Below are 18020 nucleotides of genomic sequence, written 5' to 3'. Positions count from 1 at the left end.
ATCCAGTCAGACATCCACCTATCGTGCAAGATGACACATATGTCGAACCAGATATGCCTCAGTACTCATTGGCGACATCAGCTATGGAGGAAACACCTGCACATGCAGCTTCTCATGTGGAGCAACCTCAACATGCAGTGGTAACATATATATTCATCTTACTCTGAAGTTCATTTTATTTAAACATGACATATGTATAAACCTTATCCGTTGTTGTGAATGTCATAGGAGGCTTGCCAAGCAATAGCTAAAAGGTTGGAGCGGTTACTCAACCTAAGGATAGTGACTAAAGGCACAAAAACATACGATGTCATGGAAGACTGCCTAAGGATCACTAGAAGTGTGATTGCGGATCCCAATGTATATATGCGGTCGCAATGAAGATGGTGCATGAAAGACGCATGAAGACATTTAGAATTTTTTAGGAAATGTGTAGACAATGCTTATCATTTTATTTTATTTGACAACATTCTATTTTTCCAATTTTATTTGAAATCTTTTTTATATTACTATCAAACCGCTTATATCATAGGTTGTAAATTAACCCATAAACCCTATATTCCACACGTACAAAAATTTAATAAGTTTCGAATTAACCCTAAATCGTAATTGGTGATGTAACACTAAACACTAGTCAGCAAAACCCTTACTTTTTGATGTACCACTAAACCCTGGTTCTCACATAACAATTAACCCTAACCGCGCATGTAACACTAAACCCTACATATTATAGTAACCCTAAATCGTTTGAACGTAAAGTATAATACATAATTATGTGAATTTCCAATGAAATTGTTGTATATTATTGTTGTACATGACAATTGTGACACCCTCTATCCCACACATATATTAATAATAAAAGGAATAAGAATGCAAAATTAATTAAAATTTTAAAACACATTTAAATAAAAAATTTCAAAAGGGTAAAAGATTCGTATTCGCTTAGTGAAATCATAATAGAACTTGTTCCAATAATGATAAAATCATCTCGACTCAAAACAAGGCCGCCCATTCTAAAAGAAAAGAAGTCACACTAAAGGAAAAAACATAAAACAAATATATTATTCATAACATATGAAATAAAATCCTAGGTCTCGATGTCACATTTATCAAACCATTTCCTTGGCACAGACTAAGCCTCTCCATCTCTAGCATGAAAGTTTCCATATGTTGGCTCACCTGAACAAAATGACATTCAGCCCAAACACAAACACACACTAGAATGAATTACCACATTCATATATAATAAGATGCTAGAGCATGTGAAACATATAATACTTAGAGCTGAATTTACATAAACAACATCACTTCACAAAATCACACACATTATTCCCACTCATTCAAGTTCACACACTCCAGAAAATAACATCAAACCAAAATTGTTAACTCAATGAAAGTCAAACACAAGCATTATGCAACAAATATACTAGACTCAAACCTACATGCAATGTGGTATCATTTTTCAGTGAAAAACCTCGTCGGGCGCCTAAGAGTACATGACGATACATGCCTCACAATGGGTAAGTCAAGTCACTGGGTAAGTCAAGTTACTCACACTAAGTGAAATCATAGGGAGACCAGTCAGGGTCACTCTGTTTTATGAGAATGCTCCAACCATGTGGGATTAACACAAGCTTGAAGAAGCACTCAAACCAAGTGTATTTACCCCCAAGGCCTAGACTCCGAGGAGTCCATCAAGGCCTCTCCCTCCTGATTCAGAAAATATTTTAACACACAGACTCTACCTATGAATTATGCAGTACACACAACTACTCAATTGTTTTCAAAATCTCAATTATTTTCCAAAATTATTTTAAGTCATCGCGCTTCAAGTGATTAAACTTGCCGGGTTCCCACCGTGGAACCCATCATAACTTATCGCGCATTAACTCGTCGCCCTTAAAGGGTGTTACAGTTGTGTGATTGTATAATTCATAGCTCACAACTCAATTCATACAAAATCTCAACACCCATGTATTTCACAATTCATTACATACTAAATGTTTGTCACTTACACACAATCTCAATCACAATTTCATAATCCCAATAAAACAATTTATCACACCTCATGAATGATACCCATATCACTCAGTAGTAATATTTACATGACACAAAACACGTATAAATTAAAACGAACTATATTATTTTCAATTAAAAAGAACTTCTACAACAATTAAATTAAAATGTAACAAAAGTAATCACTAGTAAGCAATAATTTCTACAACTTCATAATTTCTATAAGTTTATTCAATTTATTATTTTTATAACTTTTACTATTTGAAATATTTTTAATACACACACACACACACACACACATAATCGAAAGGAAAAGAAAACCAGGATCACGCAAATTGGAACGCCATTTTTTTCTCTGCAATTCGTAAACATAAACTTGCAAATCAACGAAATGGTTAGAATTAATCCACTGCGTGCAAATCAAATTGGAGCACCACTTTCGGGTATATACATATGATTATTATTATTATTATTATATAATTCAAATTGAAATCAAAGCATTGAAACAGGAAAACAATTCACGTGAAATCAAAACTTGCAACAATGTAAATAAATCAAATTTGCACAAGTGAAATTCAATCACAATGACAAGTGAAAATTTAGGAAAAACATAGTTTAACTTAAAAAAAAACCCAAAATAACACAGAATTGATCCTCTAGGGATCCCTATACATGTTCATGTTAATCCCAAGCGTGAGTAACTCATCCCTTACCTCGATGTAGTCACTCAAGCATTCTCCATTAGCAATGGTGGCGTTTCTGGTGCTCTATAGAGCTCCTCCTTCGGTTTCTCTGTTAGGGTTCTTGTGCGTCAGAGAAAAAAAGAAGAACAAAAGGTATTTTGTAAAAACTGCTCTGGGTTAAAAGTTCCTTTATATAGTGAGGGAACTGATGACCTAATTTTTTTCTTTATTTATTTTTTTATTTAAATGAAAAACCCATAAGGCACGACTGTTACAATAATTACATAAGTACCTAAATCTTTACTCTTCACTTAAATCAACATAGTTTGTTTTCAACATCATCAAATTTTTGTATTGTTGCATTCTACTAATATATGGAGTTGGCCACTGCTTTGCCTAAGGAAGACAATTCCTAGACCATAACAAAGCTAAAGGCGATAAGGGACAACAGTCTCTTAAATAAACCTGTTATACATGCACAAACAATTTCAAATTATTATAACACAATTTATTTCATAAATTAAAAAAAAGGATTATGATGAATCTACTTGAACAAAATGATTGTCATACACATGATCAATACATATTACGCGATGCACAGAAGAATCTGTTGGTGGTTGACTTCTAAGAAGAAAAAACATCATGCTTTGTTGGAGAGACAGAGAAACAAGGGTGACATTATACCTTGATGCAATGATATATCCCATGTTAGTTATATTCATCCACTTATCCATGGTAACATGCATGTTAAATAAAAAAATAACATAAATTACATACCATGGATAATCCATTAACAAGTAGGGACCACAAATGAAATTGATCAAACATCGGCATAGTCCTTCTTGGAATTGGTTGGTCAGATAATGATGCATTACATTTGACTAAAAAATTACTATTTTGCACAAAATGTAAAGCATAAACATACACTCGGTAAGACAGATCACACTTTGTTGATCTTTGGTGTTTGGTCATCGGTTTCTTCTAAGTACCTTTGGTGTTGAATTTTTCTAAAGGAGGACACATAGAGTTTAGATCATGGTAGGAAATTTCCCGAAGTTTACTCTTTAGAGTAACTTTGCCACAAACATCAAGCTCTTCAAATCGCTTGGATATGGTTTCCATCTCTTCAGTTATGCTCACTTGGGGCTCAGATAACCCTTAGTCGGAAAAACTTAGCCTCCGCCAAAACATATGGATTGTCTCAAGTGGTATGATACCAATAACATATTTGGATAACTCACATGCATGTGGAAGACCTGAATAGTTATCATGACACTTCCATAACGAGAATGGTTTTTGCTAGCATAATGTACACACTCAAACTTAATAGCAATCTGATTTAAAGCATACCTTGATACCATGCCAAATAGTCTCTTGTATAAGGTAACTTTAAAAACATGTCCAACCATATGTGTACTTGTCTCAAAAGATATCTTAATTTCAGTGTGTTGCAACGTGATCATGTTGTTCATGGCTTCCCAAACACTACATAGGTCTCTAAGGCTATTCTGTAATAGTTTTTTTAAAGCCCAATGAGCAGATCCAACCCTGCATATGAAATACACAAAAAAAAAAACAAATACAAGTATTTGTATCCATTAAGTCCAAAAACCTAATAAAAAAAAGGATAATTCTTATACTTGTTTGTTGTTGTGTTTTCTAAGTGCATCACCTTATTCGTCAAAGCTTTAACAAATTTTTCTTTGTGGGAAATTATCCATGTTTGGTTGACATGGTCAACAAACATTGGTTATGATGAACAAATAATTTCAAACTTCTTAAGGCAATCATCGAAATGATCCTTAGAAGGACAATCAACCAAACTCCCCCAGACATTCATCACATAATCCCATGCATTTTTTTGACCAACTAGAGATTTACATTTTACCTTGACATTCTTGTCAATGTGAAACCTACACAACAAGTTGGTACACCCAGGGAATACAGTTTTCACTACATTCATCAACGTTAGGTCTCTGTCGGTAACAATAACTCCAAGGAGGACATCACATCTTAGAAAAAGACATTGAAACCGTTCTAGAGATCAAACCATATTATTTAGACGTTCTCCCTCCAAATAGGCAAAACCAACAGAGAATGTCATTCCTGTTGGTATCACACCGACTAAGTCAAGTAAGGGGAGCCTATACCTGTTTTTTTTATAGGTACTATCTATAAAAAATATCAAAGTACAGGCATTGTATAACTTCATTGCATCTGGATGACACCAGAAGATATCACACACAACATCTTCATCCTTTAATCTATGCCAATGAATATACTGATCCCGTTCAAGAAGATTCACTAATTGTTGCATTTTAGTATCACTGCCTCTTATGGAAGAGCGATATACATTTCTTGCATTGTATATTTGTTTGATTGTTGTATAACTATTGACATTGTGCTCCTTCAGCTCAATCGAATATTTCTTGGTTTCACCATTGACTTTGTCATATAAGCAATAATTATCTTTTCATCCATAGTCAAGCGACCAACATATGGATGTCCAACTAATGACTTTGTCATTTCATGATTGTGATTCCCACACATTAACTTCACCATTCATCTTTGGCCTCCAACCACTGGTTTGCCACGAAACTTAAAGGGACACCCACATTTCCTACTGTTAGTATCTATTCTTACAAAATCTCTCTTCCTAGACCTATATTGACCACTCATTTCACAACCAATTAAGACAAATGAAGTCTTTCCTCTCATTCCGGTGTTTGTTTTTAACCTCATAATCATCGCCACAAATCCAATTTCATATGCAACAGATCAAGCTCAATGCAAAACAACATCTGGGGTAGCAAACACCTACAATGTGATCCACACAAGTTTAGTCTTTAAGGGACATTCATTTAATTACTTTAATAACAATAAATCATATTAATATATGAGAAATATTGAACGTATTAGAACAATCAACATGATCTTTCACACCAGCTTCATCTTCATTTTGTTCATTCATATCAACTTATTCAGACATTATATTTTCATACATTCATTGATCTTCGTCCATCTTAACAACACATTCAAAAATTTCAATCACATACAAACAACACCTAACCACACCATACATATATCATCACACAAAATCCTAGGTAATTTTTTTACTGCACATAATATTATAAAACATTAAAATTGGTAACCCTATATATTAAAAACCAATAACATCAACTTTTTCTACTTGAAATTAATAACCATATAATAGATAAAAAAAATTATAACCTAACCATATGTACTAAAATAAATTATACTATTCAACTTAATTCTAATTCATGAAATTATAACATAAAAAAATAATCAATTTTAGACCACAACAACTCAAATAAATTATACATAAATTATAAGTGTAAATTATTTTACAATTAATACCATTTCCAAAATATAAAAACAAATACTTAAAAATTAATTATCAAACTACACTTATTTAAAAATATTTAAAATAATCATACTATTTACATTTCAAATAAACAAATAATTTGTTTATACACATTAATTTTTATAACAATCATATTAATATGTTTATAATTTAATAAAATTTAAAAATTAAATATTTCTTTTAATTAAAAAATATATAAATTCGTATAAGTCATATGGATTAATCAATCCGTATGAGTTATACAGATTACTTAATTCGTATAACTTATACGTGTGACACCCTCTACCACATACATATGTGTATTAATAATAAAAGGAAAAAATTATAATTAATTAAAAGTTCTTAAAACACATTTAAATAAAATCCTTTCAAAAGGGTAAAAGGCTTACATTCACTTTTTTCGCATCATAATAAAACTTGTCCAAATAAATAATAAAATCATTTCGGCTCAAACAAGGTCGTCCAAAACTTCATGCAATTAATATAAAAACCTATAGTCTAATGTCACATTCTATCAGAGCATTGTGTTCACACGTCCTCTAGCATGAGGTTCTCCATAGACATTCACCTAATCATCTGCTCCCACGAACACAAAATTCGAGATCATCACATGATCTAAACACAAATAGCCCATGGGGAGTGAGTTATCACATTCTTAACTAATAGAGAGAAACAAGACAACTAGATATACATATCATGTAAATGAGATACAACTTACTTAAACATAGCTCACGTAACATCACATTACAACACAACACAACACGTCTCATTCATTTTCATATTATTCACGTACTCAAAGATCAAAACACAATATCACTAAATCAATCAATATCAATAATTACACAAGCGCTATGCAACAGGTATACTAAGACTCAAGCCTATATGCAATGTGATATCATGTCAGTGAAAAATCACCCTGAAACGCTTAGGAGTACATAACAAGTCATACCACACAATGGGTATGTCAGGTCACTCTCACTAAGTAAAATCATAAGGTGATTAGTCAGGGTCACTCCGTTTTGCGATAATGCTCCAATCATATGGAATTAATATAGGCTTAAAGAAGCACTCAAACCGAGTGTCCTTACCCCCAAGGCCTAGACTCTAAAGAATCCGTTAGGGCCTCACCTTCCTGATTCAAGTCCAACCCCTAAAACAATTTTTTTTACATAAAGACATTGCTGATAAATTATACAATACTCATGACTTCACACTCGTGTTTCAAACACGTTTAACACATTGCGCTACAATTTAACACTGGTTCCTAACAAGGAAACATACACTTTCCCTTTAACACTGCACATAAACACTTTTCTAAGGTAAACACTGGTCGAGCTATTGTATAATTCACAGCTCACAACACAAGTATTATCACATCAAGTGTTCAACACACACTTATTCAAAACCAAATCTCATGTCCACAATTTAACATCTCATAATGTTACAATCCACCATCACATGTTTACGTGTATCTCACAAATTAACACATGTTCAACTTTGTACTTATACTCGATTTCAACAATAATATTATAATTTCAAAGCAACATGTTATTCCACAATTCATCACATATTTAATTTATCACTTATACACAATTTCAATCACAATTTCATGATCCCAATATAACTATTTATCATGTTAATCCTATAAAAAACATAAACAAATTATACAAAAATGTTTCTCAATCCACGGACAGTAAAATCCCTCAAACAATTTCACATAATCATACAACAAAAATTTCAATACAATAAACATTCCAAATTAAATCCTAATTTGATCCCCTAAGGATTCCTACACATGTTCATTTTAACCCCAATTGTGATAAACTCATCTCTTACCTCTAAATGAACTCACGTGTATTCCGGAAGCAATAGCGGCATCTCTAACGATTCCCTGACATTCTTCAAGCTTTTCCTCTGGTTGCTCTGATAAGGTTTCCAAACGTTAGAGAGTAGGAGAAGAGATTGAAGCTTTCATTCCACTGTTTGCGTGAAATGAGTATTTCTCCCTCCCCAAACATTATTTTACAAATCCCAACTGTGAAGATATGCGGAAATGAATTACAAACTTAGTGTCAAATTTCACAACGATCCAACGGTTAACGAGTCCGGGATCGTAATTTTACTGGAACAAGTTTTAGGTATCTGCTAGAAAGGAGAAGGTTACGATGCGAAGGAAATTTTTATCACCTTTGACATTTTTTCATAATTCCCAACGATGGGAATGTTCGGAAATGAGTTTCGAACCTGGTGCTCAAATTTCACGATGATCCAACGATTAACGAGTCCGAGATCGTTATTTTACTAAGATAGGTTTGAGTGTAAGCGAGAAAAAAAGAGTGTTTTGGGAGGAGGAGAAGGGAGGAAGAGAAAGCGCACACTAAAAACTGACCTAATATGTCTCTATTTATAGTTAGGTACTGTCAGCCTATTATTTACTCTATTTTTCTTTACTTTTATTGTTTTATAAAAAAATCTCTATTTTATTTCCTATCAAATGAATAAAAAACTTCGTACCCCATTGCCCAGAGGCTCTTCGCTATGCGAAGGTATGGGGGAGGGATATTGTACGCAGCCTTACCCTTGCATATGCAAAGAGGCTGTTTCCGGATTCGAACCCATGACCAACAAGTCACCAAGGCACAACTTTACCGCTGCACCAGGGCTCGCCCTCTAAATCAAATGAATAATAAAATATTTATTTTGTTCCCTTTAAATCATTATTTTAATTAATAAAATTATTTCTCCTTATTTATTTAATTATAAAAAAATCTCAACTTTTTTCTAAAACTACATTTATTTTTAAATAAAAACTTTTTTAATTTATTTACGAAAAATGAAGTGTTACAATACGGATTTACAATCCGTAAGTTATATAAAACTTACGAATTAATGAATCTGTAAGTTTTATATAACTTACAAATTAATGAATTTGTAAGTTTTAATATAACGTACAGATTCTTTATTATGTATTTTACGCAAAAATAAAAAAAAAACAAAAAAAAAAAACACTGACATACTTCCGATGTATCTTTATTAACAATCAAACCAACCACCGTCACAATCACCACCAACGTACCTCCGTAACACTTTCACGTCAATCGAAGCAACACAATGCACCTCTCACAACAATGAAAAAAATCAGAAGAAATCAAGAAAATGAATGAATGAATGCGTTACCATAAAAAAAGTAACTTAAAAGGAAGAATAAAACATTAAGGGTATTTTTGGAATTAAATTTTATTGTTGGTGCACAAACAATATGGCTGGTACACCTAGCAACACCCGGTCAATGATAAATGATACCAAATTTCATCAATATCATTGCTGAAATATAATAGAACGTACCATGATAAAGCCCCCAAAGCAAGTAAACAAATTCTTCAGTTTATTTACATGAATAAAATCATGGGAAAGAATTATATAACCAAACAAAGGTGAATTTAAACTGCAATCATGAATATAAAAGTTGCTCGCTGTGATTGCAACTATCCTGAGTTAATGGTTTCTCCACATATATTGAAACACAATCAACAAATTCTTTGGTGTGAAGTTGAAAACTCCAGCAACTATTGCAAGAATCACAATGTGTCTTTTCCTTATGCCACAAGCCCCAAATTGTCAACGCACAACTCCTTGGAGGACCACTCACTCACTCCTACATGAAAGATATAGCCTCAAATTCAATTTCCAGACAAATGGCCCAAGTTCTCTAAATAACCAAAGTACTTCCCAAGTGTAGAGCTTACTTATAAAGTGGGCTAGTCAGTTATGACTTTTTCCTTTCTTTGACTTGTTCTTCTCTTGCATCTTCTTTTTCTTTGCTTCAGCAGTAACCCAAGTATAGTCAGATGGAATTGCAAAAGGGTCTTCAATATTTTCTATCCTACTGCTGGATCCTGGAGCAGATGTACTAGAGCGATAAGGAGCCTTTATCCATTGAAACCAAGACGATGCCGAGAAGTGAGGCACTGCAGGGCTCTCTTGCTCAGCTGCAGATGGGCTTGATGGTGGTGTTGCAAATTCGTCTACTGGCTCTAGTTCTTCAAACTTTGTAAAAGTAACCAATACTCTGATGGTGGGAACCACAGGGATGGCAACCTGGATATACAAGGGGAAATGAATTTAACATCATATACAAGAGAAAGAAAACATGCAAGAAGAAAAAAAAAGCCAAGATAGCAATCCTGTGATTTAAAATAAAGATAAAGAGAAAAAGAGAAAGAAAACATGTAAGAGAAAAAGAAAAGGCAACAAAGATAGTAATCCAGTGATGTAAAATATAGATACAATTAAGTGACAAGCTAGGATTAACATGATAGGGTTTCAGTCCAAAGGAATATCCTTCAATATGACCAGCCTAGCTCTGAGAATCAAAGGACCTACCCATAACCACAAAGATGCATGTAACGAATTCCAAATATTCATTATCATATCAGTCAATACTGAATTCAGGAGTTGAATAGCAAACTTTAAGGCAGTAGTTCATTATTAGTGCTTCTAAAATCTAAACTAACTACAAGTGAAGAAAAGGTCAATAAAAAGATCTCTTAGAATTTGGTCTTATGGCCTAACTCAACCCCACAAGCCCACAAAACCAACTAAAAATAGACAGCTGGGCAATCCTCATCTTATTAAGGCGGGCTGCAATTGAGGCAGCCCCCAAAGAAGTCATAGCTAAGGCGGGCTGCAATTGAAACAGCCCCCAAAGAAGCCATAGCTAAGGCGGACTGCAATTAAGGCCGCTTTCCAACAAGATCCGTGGTCATAGCAACAAAAATATGCAATGATCCACGACCCAATCCAAGTTTTGCGGCTGAATGTTTCTAGTCAAAGAATTAATAACTCAGGACTTCAGTGAACAGGTTTAAATTAGAAGAGGGATTACAATTCCCTTTTCTGAAGAAGCTAGATAAACATAATTCAATTTTTATTAATTAATGAATCAGTGACCTGATAGGAAAGCACCAGTGACAAGGACAACAAATCAGTTCAGGTCAACCCATCCAGATTAATCAAACCCATGAAACTGAATGAGAATTGTATTCCCAAGGATCATAAGTCTAGAGAGAAGGGAATATGTCTGCTACCACAGTATGTCAAGTTCAGAATGTTTAGAGGGGACTTGAACAACAATTTCCAACGAGTATTCGGATCTGATCATTGACTTAAAACAAGTTTGGATCTGTCAACTATAGAATTTCTTTTATAGTGAGCAATTTTGGAAAACTGGAACCAGACCGGCAGGCTCAAGTGGTGATCTAGTGAAGTGACCAAATAACAGCTCTGGTTAACATGTTGGATCAGATGCACTAGCAACTTGTTTATGACTTGGCCACATTTTGAAAGAACTGATGTCTTAGCCCATTATGAAAAACCAGAAGAGCCAATGAGAAGAAAAAAAAGAAGGTTGCAGGTAAGAGACAGCCCAAAACAAACCCACTGTCCAAGATTGGTGTTCACTGTTCAGTCCCTCACTGGCACAGCAATAAATGATAAGTTCCTCACCAACCTTCATTCGCTGTTGCCAATCATTTGCCATGCTGATAGTAGGCACCTCATGAGAGCACTTTAGTAGGTAGCCTTTTTGTTGTAAGCATTGAGCACTTTTTGTTGAGAACACTAGCAAGAATCAGTATTGTGTGTGCAACTGCACATGGTTTTTCACTTTTTCTAATCACAAAATCACTAGAGAATCAGTATTTACCGTTTTTTATTGTTTGATGTTTGCAATTCTCCCACTCAACTCAATGACGAGGCAGAGTTTAATAACATTGGTAAGAGAAAAATGATGGAGAGTACACTACAGCTATAAGGATAAAATATCCTCAGAAACACAAATAGCAAAATACACAAAAAAATGAAGAATGCAGTAAAGTTGCCCAATCTATATGCATGTTTGAAATGACAACTTTCTTGAATTTGAACCATAATAATATGCACACAAAACTAGAGGTTGGCCATAAACAAAATCTAATCACAAGGGAAAGATAGACATTCATGTATACAAGCATTAAGGGAAAGCATAAACTTCACATTGCCACACAATTTTAGCTTCCTAGTATTCTGTATATGCTTTAAATCTAGTATCTCATCATCATAATTTTCCCAAAAGTGGGATAAAAGCAGTGCTTAACAAAAACCCAGAGAAAATATTCTTAAAGAAGCAATATGACAATGCAAAAACAAGAATCCAACTGTTTCTAAACTAAAACTGCATTCAACATACATGTTGGAAAATTAGCAGTGTGGTCTATGAGCATGCAACAAGTTGTTTGCATTAACCCTGTTAATTACAGAAATCCAAACAAACTAGAAGAGTACAAACTACAAAGCCCAAGTTGTTCTGTCTTGATTGGTAGAAAACTAAGTAGAATCTAGTAAAACTAGAAGGGTAAATTATGCAGAGTGATAAGATGATAAAGGCAAGGAAAAACCTCTAAGAAAGCAATATCAACAACCTAAAAAACCCTCCCAAAAGCAGATATTACACATTAGTACCACCACCCAAACATAAAGAAATCAGTGGTCTTAAACAATGTGTCCATGCCAGGGTGCATCATGAGTTACATTGAATGTTGGCTTCATAACCAACCAATTATCATTTTAAGCCACATGGATAGAAGATAAGGCATCAAAGCAAAATAAAAACAGCAAGACATAAGATTAACTCAGCAAAGTATCTATATGATGAAGCTTGATCTCTCTGCAGATCAGACAGACATCCCATAAATCTACAACCAAATAGATGTGGACAGTGCGGAGTTGTAAGGTTGGCGTGATGGTTGGGAAGGTGGGTTTAAGGGTTGAAGGGAGAACAGGGGAGAGATTGTGGGTTCGAATCTCCCCTCTAACATTTTAACAAAAACTAACAACTAACATTGACAGATCAAAAACAAAAACAATGTGGACAGTGGAAAGTCTGGAATCAAGTAAAACATGATTTCCTTTGTACCCGAAAAAAAGGGAAAGGGAAAAAAGAAATGCTGAGAAAGTAGTTGTAAGCATACCACCATGAATAGTAAAGTGCTGTAGTTTGTTTGTGTTCCAAACTAATCCTAATTCCCAAGAAAAATAGTATCACAATGTAGTCAACTAATCAAGATACAATAACATTCAAGCTCACTGCTGGGAAATTCAACTGTAAAGTCAAAAGTGTAACGGATAAAAAAAAGTTAAGTGTAAATCATTACTAATTGTCAGAAAAACAATTGATATCTAATTAGCTAGCACAAACATTTTTTATACTTTATAATAATAATAATAATAATAATAATAATAATAATAATAATAATGAACAGTGACATTTAAGCTACCATAGAGGCAGACATCATCATCAATGCCTATCAGTGCACAAAGAATCACTATCTAATACTTTCATGATGTAGTGAATTTTTTTGATAAACTAGTGCTATTTAGGAAATTAGGTTTTGATTTTGATTCATTTATGATTTGGTTATCAAGTTATCATGTTAGGTTTCCCTTTAAACATAGCTATATAGTGAATATCGACGTGATTTATTTCTAGCTTGGATCTATTGCTGACTCCTATTCTGCCAATCCTTTCACTGCTACTCCGATTTTTCTCCCTTAATCATTTATCCCTCAATTTCCTCCCTTCATTCCCTTTTCCTAACATGTTCACATCCATAGACCAACACATGATGTGCAGCACACAGCAGCATAAGTAGAGTAAAGAAGCAAGTGTAAAATTCTTCCTAGTGAGTGATGCAGAAGAAAATAAAATGGAAGCAAATTAAGAATTTCACATATGCCCAGAATATTCATATCTCTAGTAATAGGTCTTAAATTAAAGATGATGAGCACAGACCTTAACAGGAAAAGTTCCCATTGGAAGTTTCGTTGTAAGGAGTTCTCTTAAACGTCGAATTGCTTTAACTTTGTTTGCAACAATGTCAAGCAATGGCAAGAGTTCTTCAGTTTTTAGTGGAAAGTTTGGGGAAAGCCAAAGAATAGGTCTCAACCCTTTCTTATATTCATTTTCACGATTTCCATCCTTGTGACGACTTCTGCTATCAGAATTTGCAGAAGAAGCTTTGGCATCTTTTCTCCTCCGTGACTCATCACCCTTCACAGCTATCTCAACAGAATGTCTTCCTGGCTTACTCTGATTTCTTGAAGGAGAATCCCCCAATAAATCACTCACCTTTTCTTCTATGCAGAGAGAACTTCTTGGCGGAGCAATCTTCTTTGGAGCTTCAGGTTTAGAATCCTTTTTCCTCCATCCACCAAACCATCCTTTCTTTTCCAGCTTATTTTCTCCACTTTTGTTATAATTTCCTTCTTCAATAGGAATTTCTCTATGTTCATAACAGCTATGACGATGCCCAATGATCACCTCATCACTCTCATTGTTCAAGTCTGTCGAATCCAACCTTAGTGCATCTTCCAATTGCCTTCTTTCATCCTCAGTCAAAATATCATTGAGCTCTTCACTCTCTGTTTCATTTTCATTGCAAGAAGAAAAGAGTTCATCATCTGTCATGGCTCCAGGAACTCCTCTAGATTTTATGCTCACAACTACATTGTGCATATCATAGACCTTAGCTTTCCAAGGCCCTACCATTTCTGTTTTCTCCTGTCGCCTCCAAGTCAACTGAGGCAACAGAACTGCCTGTGTAACATCAATCCCGGGCCTAAATATATTTGTTTTAGACATTGCAACCACTTCTTGCTGAACCTCCTCATCATTTGCTGGAAAGCCAGCATCGTCTAGAGCATTGAGTACCTCCTTTTCCTTGTGTGAGATCATGCAGAGTGACCCAGGTGGGACTTTCCCATCTTCCGAACCATCACCAAGGAAAAGAATGCTCTGATCTGATCTCTGAATTCTAAAACCATCAAAACCAGCCAAAGTCATGTCTGCCCTTAGATTTGCACCCCTCTTCCAAATTTTGTATGTGTCTGAAGGAGCGATCCTTGAGATGAAAGGAATCACAGAACTCTCAAAATGGAATGTAATCTCCATGTAGAAGTCCCTCATCCTCCGCATGGTCCCTACCAAGCGAGGCAACCGTCTGCACCATTTTGCCCAAGCCAGAGGCTGGTAATGCTTAATTATTATCTTGGCAATACCCTCTTCTCTACTGCAAATAGCTTCCTGAAGAGCACTCCACCCTTGCTCATTCTGCAAACTCCAATCTGCCCCAGCAACCATAAGCAACTCGGTGGCCACTTCATCCCCGAATTTCACAGCCAAGTGAAGAGGGGTATCCCGGTTAGGCACATCACGCCGGTCAATCACAGCAGCGATGGCATCAGCCTTCTCTTCCTCTAAAATCGAAACCGCTTCAGTGCGAATCTCGGCCGTGCTACGCAGCCGTGGGAGGCCAGCAAGTATCCTCCTGAGTTCACCATGATCCTTCAAAACTAAGGCCTTGTGCACAGGACTATGACCATACTTTGTAGCATCAATTCCCGCCATAACTCAACAGCACAAGGGACACGGCAACAGACCACCAACCCACACTATCAATCACTTGCATAAACACATGCCACCATCAAAGATCAAAACTTTTCCCAATTGGGTATTCCACCCTCCACTTGCCCCAATCCAACCCACCAACCAGCACCCAAACCACAACGTTGGATGCAACAAATGAAACAGGCCCTTGTTCACAATTCCCCTCTAGAACACAGCAAAAGGGTCCCTATAAAAATCAGAAATTAAAAAATACCCATTTGGAATCAGAACTACAAAAGCACAAGAGAAAATTAGAAATCAAAGAAAAGCATCTTGTGGGGTCCCAGATCAAGCATATTTCAAAAGGGGGTGTGGAAGATACTAAGTTAACACACTAACCTTGTTCTTTTATTCTGTGGTTTGCTTTGTCCTATGAATATGATTGCCCAAGAGTTCAGGGATTCATATCATGTGTTACTCACACAACACAACACAAACCCCACCACACCACTCACTACTACCCCTCATGTACCAAACAAAAAGCGCAGATGGCAAAGATTCTAGTGATCCAATCCAGATCAGACAAGCATGAAGAGAACATGCATGTGGTTGCGTGAAACAAAAATTCTAGAATAAAAAAATAACCTTTTAAATATTAAATTCAATTTTGCCTTTTTTTTAATAAAATGGAAAATTACAAAACAACAAGAAGGTGTGAGAAGAGAGAAAATTGGTGAGAGAAAAAGTGAAGAAAAGGATAACAAAGCAAGGGATCAAGGAAAGAGAAAAACCCCACCACAAGAAGCAAAGAAAGGGGAACTTGTTTATGTTGCAAAGGATTAGCTAAAAAGGGATACAAGACCAAAAAGTGAGGACAGTTAGAAAGGAAAAGAAAAACAGTTGCGAGTGAAAGTAAAGAATATCGTCGAGTCAAGGTTTCAAAGATGGTGGGCATGCCTTGTTTTTGTGACACCATCTAAAAGAATTTTCTAATTTCATTTTCTAGCCCACCAAATTAGAAAAGGCTTAATTAATCTCTTATATTAAAACTAAAAGTTTAATTAAATCTATTAATTATTAAAAAGTTCAAACACATTTTTAATTATTTAAAAATATTCAATTAGGTCTCTCAATTGTTAAAAAAGTTAATAAAATCTTTTAATTATTTTTAAAAAGTTCAATTATGTCCCTCAATTATAAAATTTTTTAATCAAGTTATTTAATTGGATTCCTAAATTATTAAAAGTCCAATCAAAATTTCTATATTTTATTATACAAAGGACCTAATTGTAGTATTTTAAATAATTAAATGACCTAATTGAACTTTTAAATAATTGAAAGAGGTAATTGAAGTGTTTAAAATAATTGAGGGACTTAATTGAAATTTTTAATAATTAAGGGACTTAATTGAACTTTTAATTATAATTAATGGACGAATTGTATAATTAAGTCATAATACAACTAACTTTTTCTTTAAAAGAATTTGTAAAATATATCAATAGCATAATTCTTTTTTTGTATATTTAATCAATTATAAATTATGATATAGTTAAAGAAATTGTTGATTTTATAATAACCCGTTTAAGAGTTTAATTAAAAGAGTTTCATGGCAATAAACCAATAGTTTAAAACAATTTTATATAGTCATTCAATAATGTAACTTTTAAAGTAATTTTATAAAAGTTAATAAACTTACACATAATAGTTTGTGACTAGTTGATAGGGTAAGTATATAATGTTCTTTTCTCTAGTTAGAATGTATTGAATAGTATAATATTTTTATTTTGTCATTCAATCATAAATTATTATATGTGGTAAACAAATAATGTTTTTATATTAATACTTTAAAAGTTATATACAATAATAGTTTTATTGATTGGTAGTATAAATTGTTTACATTGATGATGATATATATATATATATATATATATATATATATATATATATAAAATGAGGTTAATAAGTATATATTATCAATATAAATACGTACTTTGTCGATTAATAAGAAATTATTCACTAAAGCTAGTCTAATGATGGGACTTAAGAATTTTTTTTAACATGATATTGGTACGAAATAATTCTCATAGGAAATAGTGACTAATCTTGATTGAGAACTGAATCCACACAAGTTGGTATTTCCTTTTCAATACAATTTTTCCATACTCAAGGACATTAAAAAAAATTACAGTCAAATATGTTTGGGGTCCATGTAAAATTTGAAAAGTATTAATTTCGTCATCATAAAATTTTTTGTATTAAAGAAGAGATAACAGAGAAATGAACAAGGGGAGAAAATCAATTCCACTAACCTAGAGATTCAATGCTCGCAACTCTATATTTATAGACTAGTTAGTTAGGACAACTAACTAACTTTAACTAACTAAGCAAACTTAACTCAAGTAAACTAATTACCTAGGACTACAGTTGAATAACTACATATCCTTTACAATACTCCAATACCCCCTTCAAACTCAGGGTGGTTGAGACTTAGGAGAAGGATCAATCACATTGAATT

The 18020-nt window shown here is 34.0% G+C and overlaps 1 protein-coding gene across 2 annotated transcripts; it reads right to left on the bottom strand.

The window, feature by feature from the left end:
* Window positions 1-9305: 9305 nt before the first annotated feature.
* LOC114403074 (ankyrin repeat domain-containing protein 13C-like) lies at window positions 9306-16415 on the bottom strand. 2 transcript variants are annotated; one of them, XM_028365793.1, is made up of 4 exons: window positions 15905-16415; window positions 13913-15752; window positions 9831-10182; window positions 9306-9739 (listed from the first exon to the last, which is right to left on the bottom strand). In XM_028365793.1, exons 2-3 carry the CDS (start codon window positions 15524-15526, stop codon window positions 9847-9849), a joined length of 1950 nt encoding a protein of 649 aa, XP_028221594.1. In that variant the 5' UTR covers window positions 15527-15752; window positions 15905-16415; the 3' UTR covers window positions 9306-9739; window positions 9831-9846. The 2 variants fall into 2 exon arrangements, with proteins under 2 accessions (XP_028221594.1, XP_028221593.1); XM_028365792.1 differs by having other exon boundaries at window positions 9306-10182.
* Window positions 16416-18020: the final 1605 nt, after the last annotated feature.

This window comes from Glycine soja, chromosome 20, assembly GCF_004193775.1.
Source record: "Glycine soja cultivar W05 chromosome 20, ASM419377v2, whole genome shotgun sequence".
In the NCBI taxonomy this organism is placed as follows: domain Eukaryota; kingdom Viridiplantae; phylum Streptophyta; class Magnoliopsida; order Fabales; family Fabaceae; genus Glycine; species Glycine soja.
The sequence above is the reverse complement of the archived record's forward strand: the minus strand, read 5'-3'. Positions and strand labels throughout refer to the sequence as shown.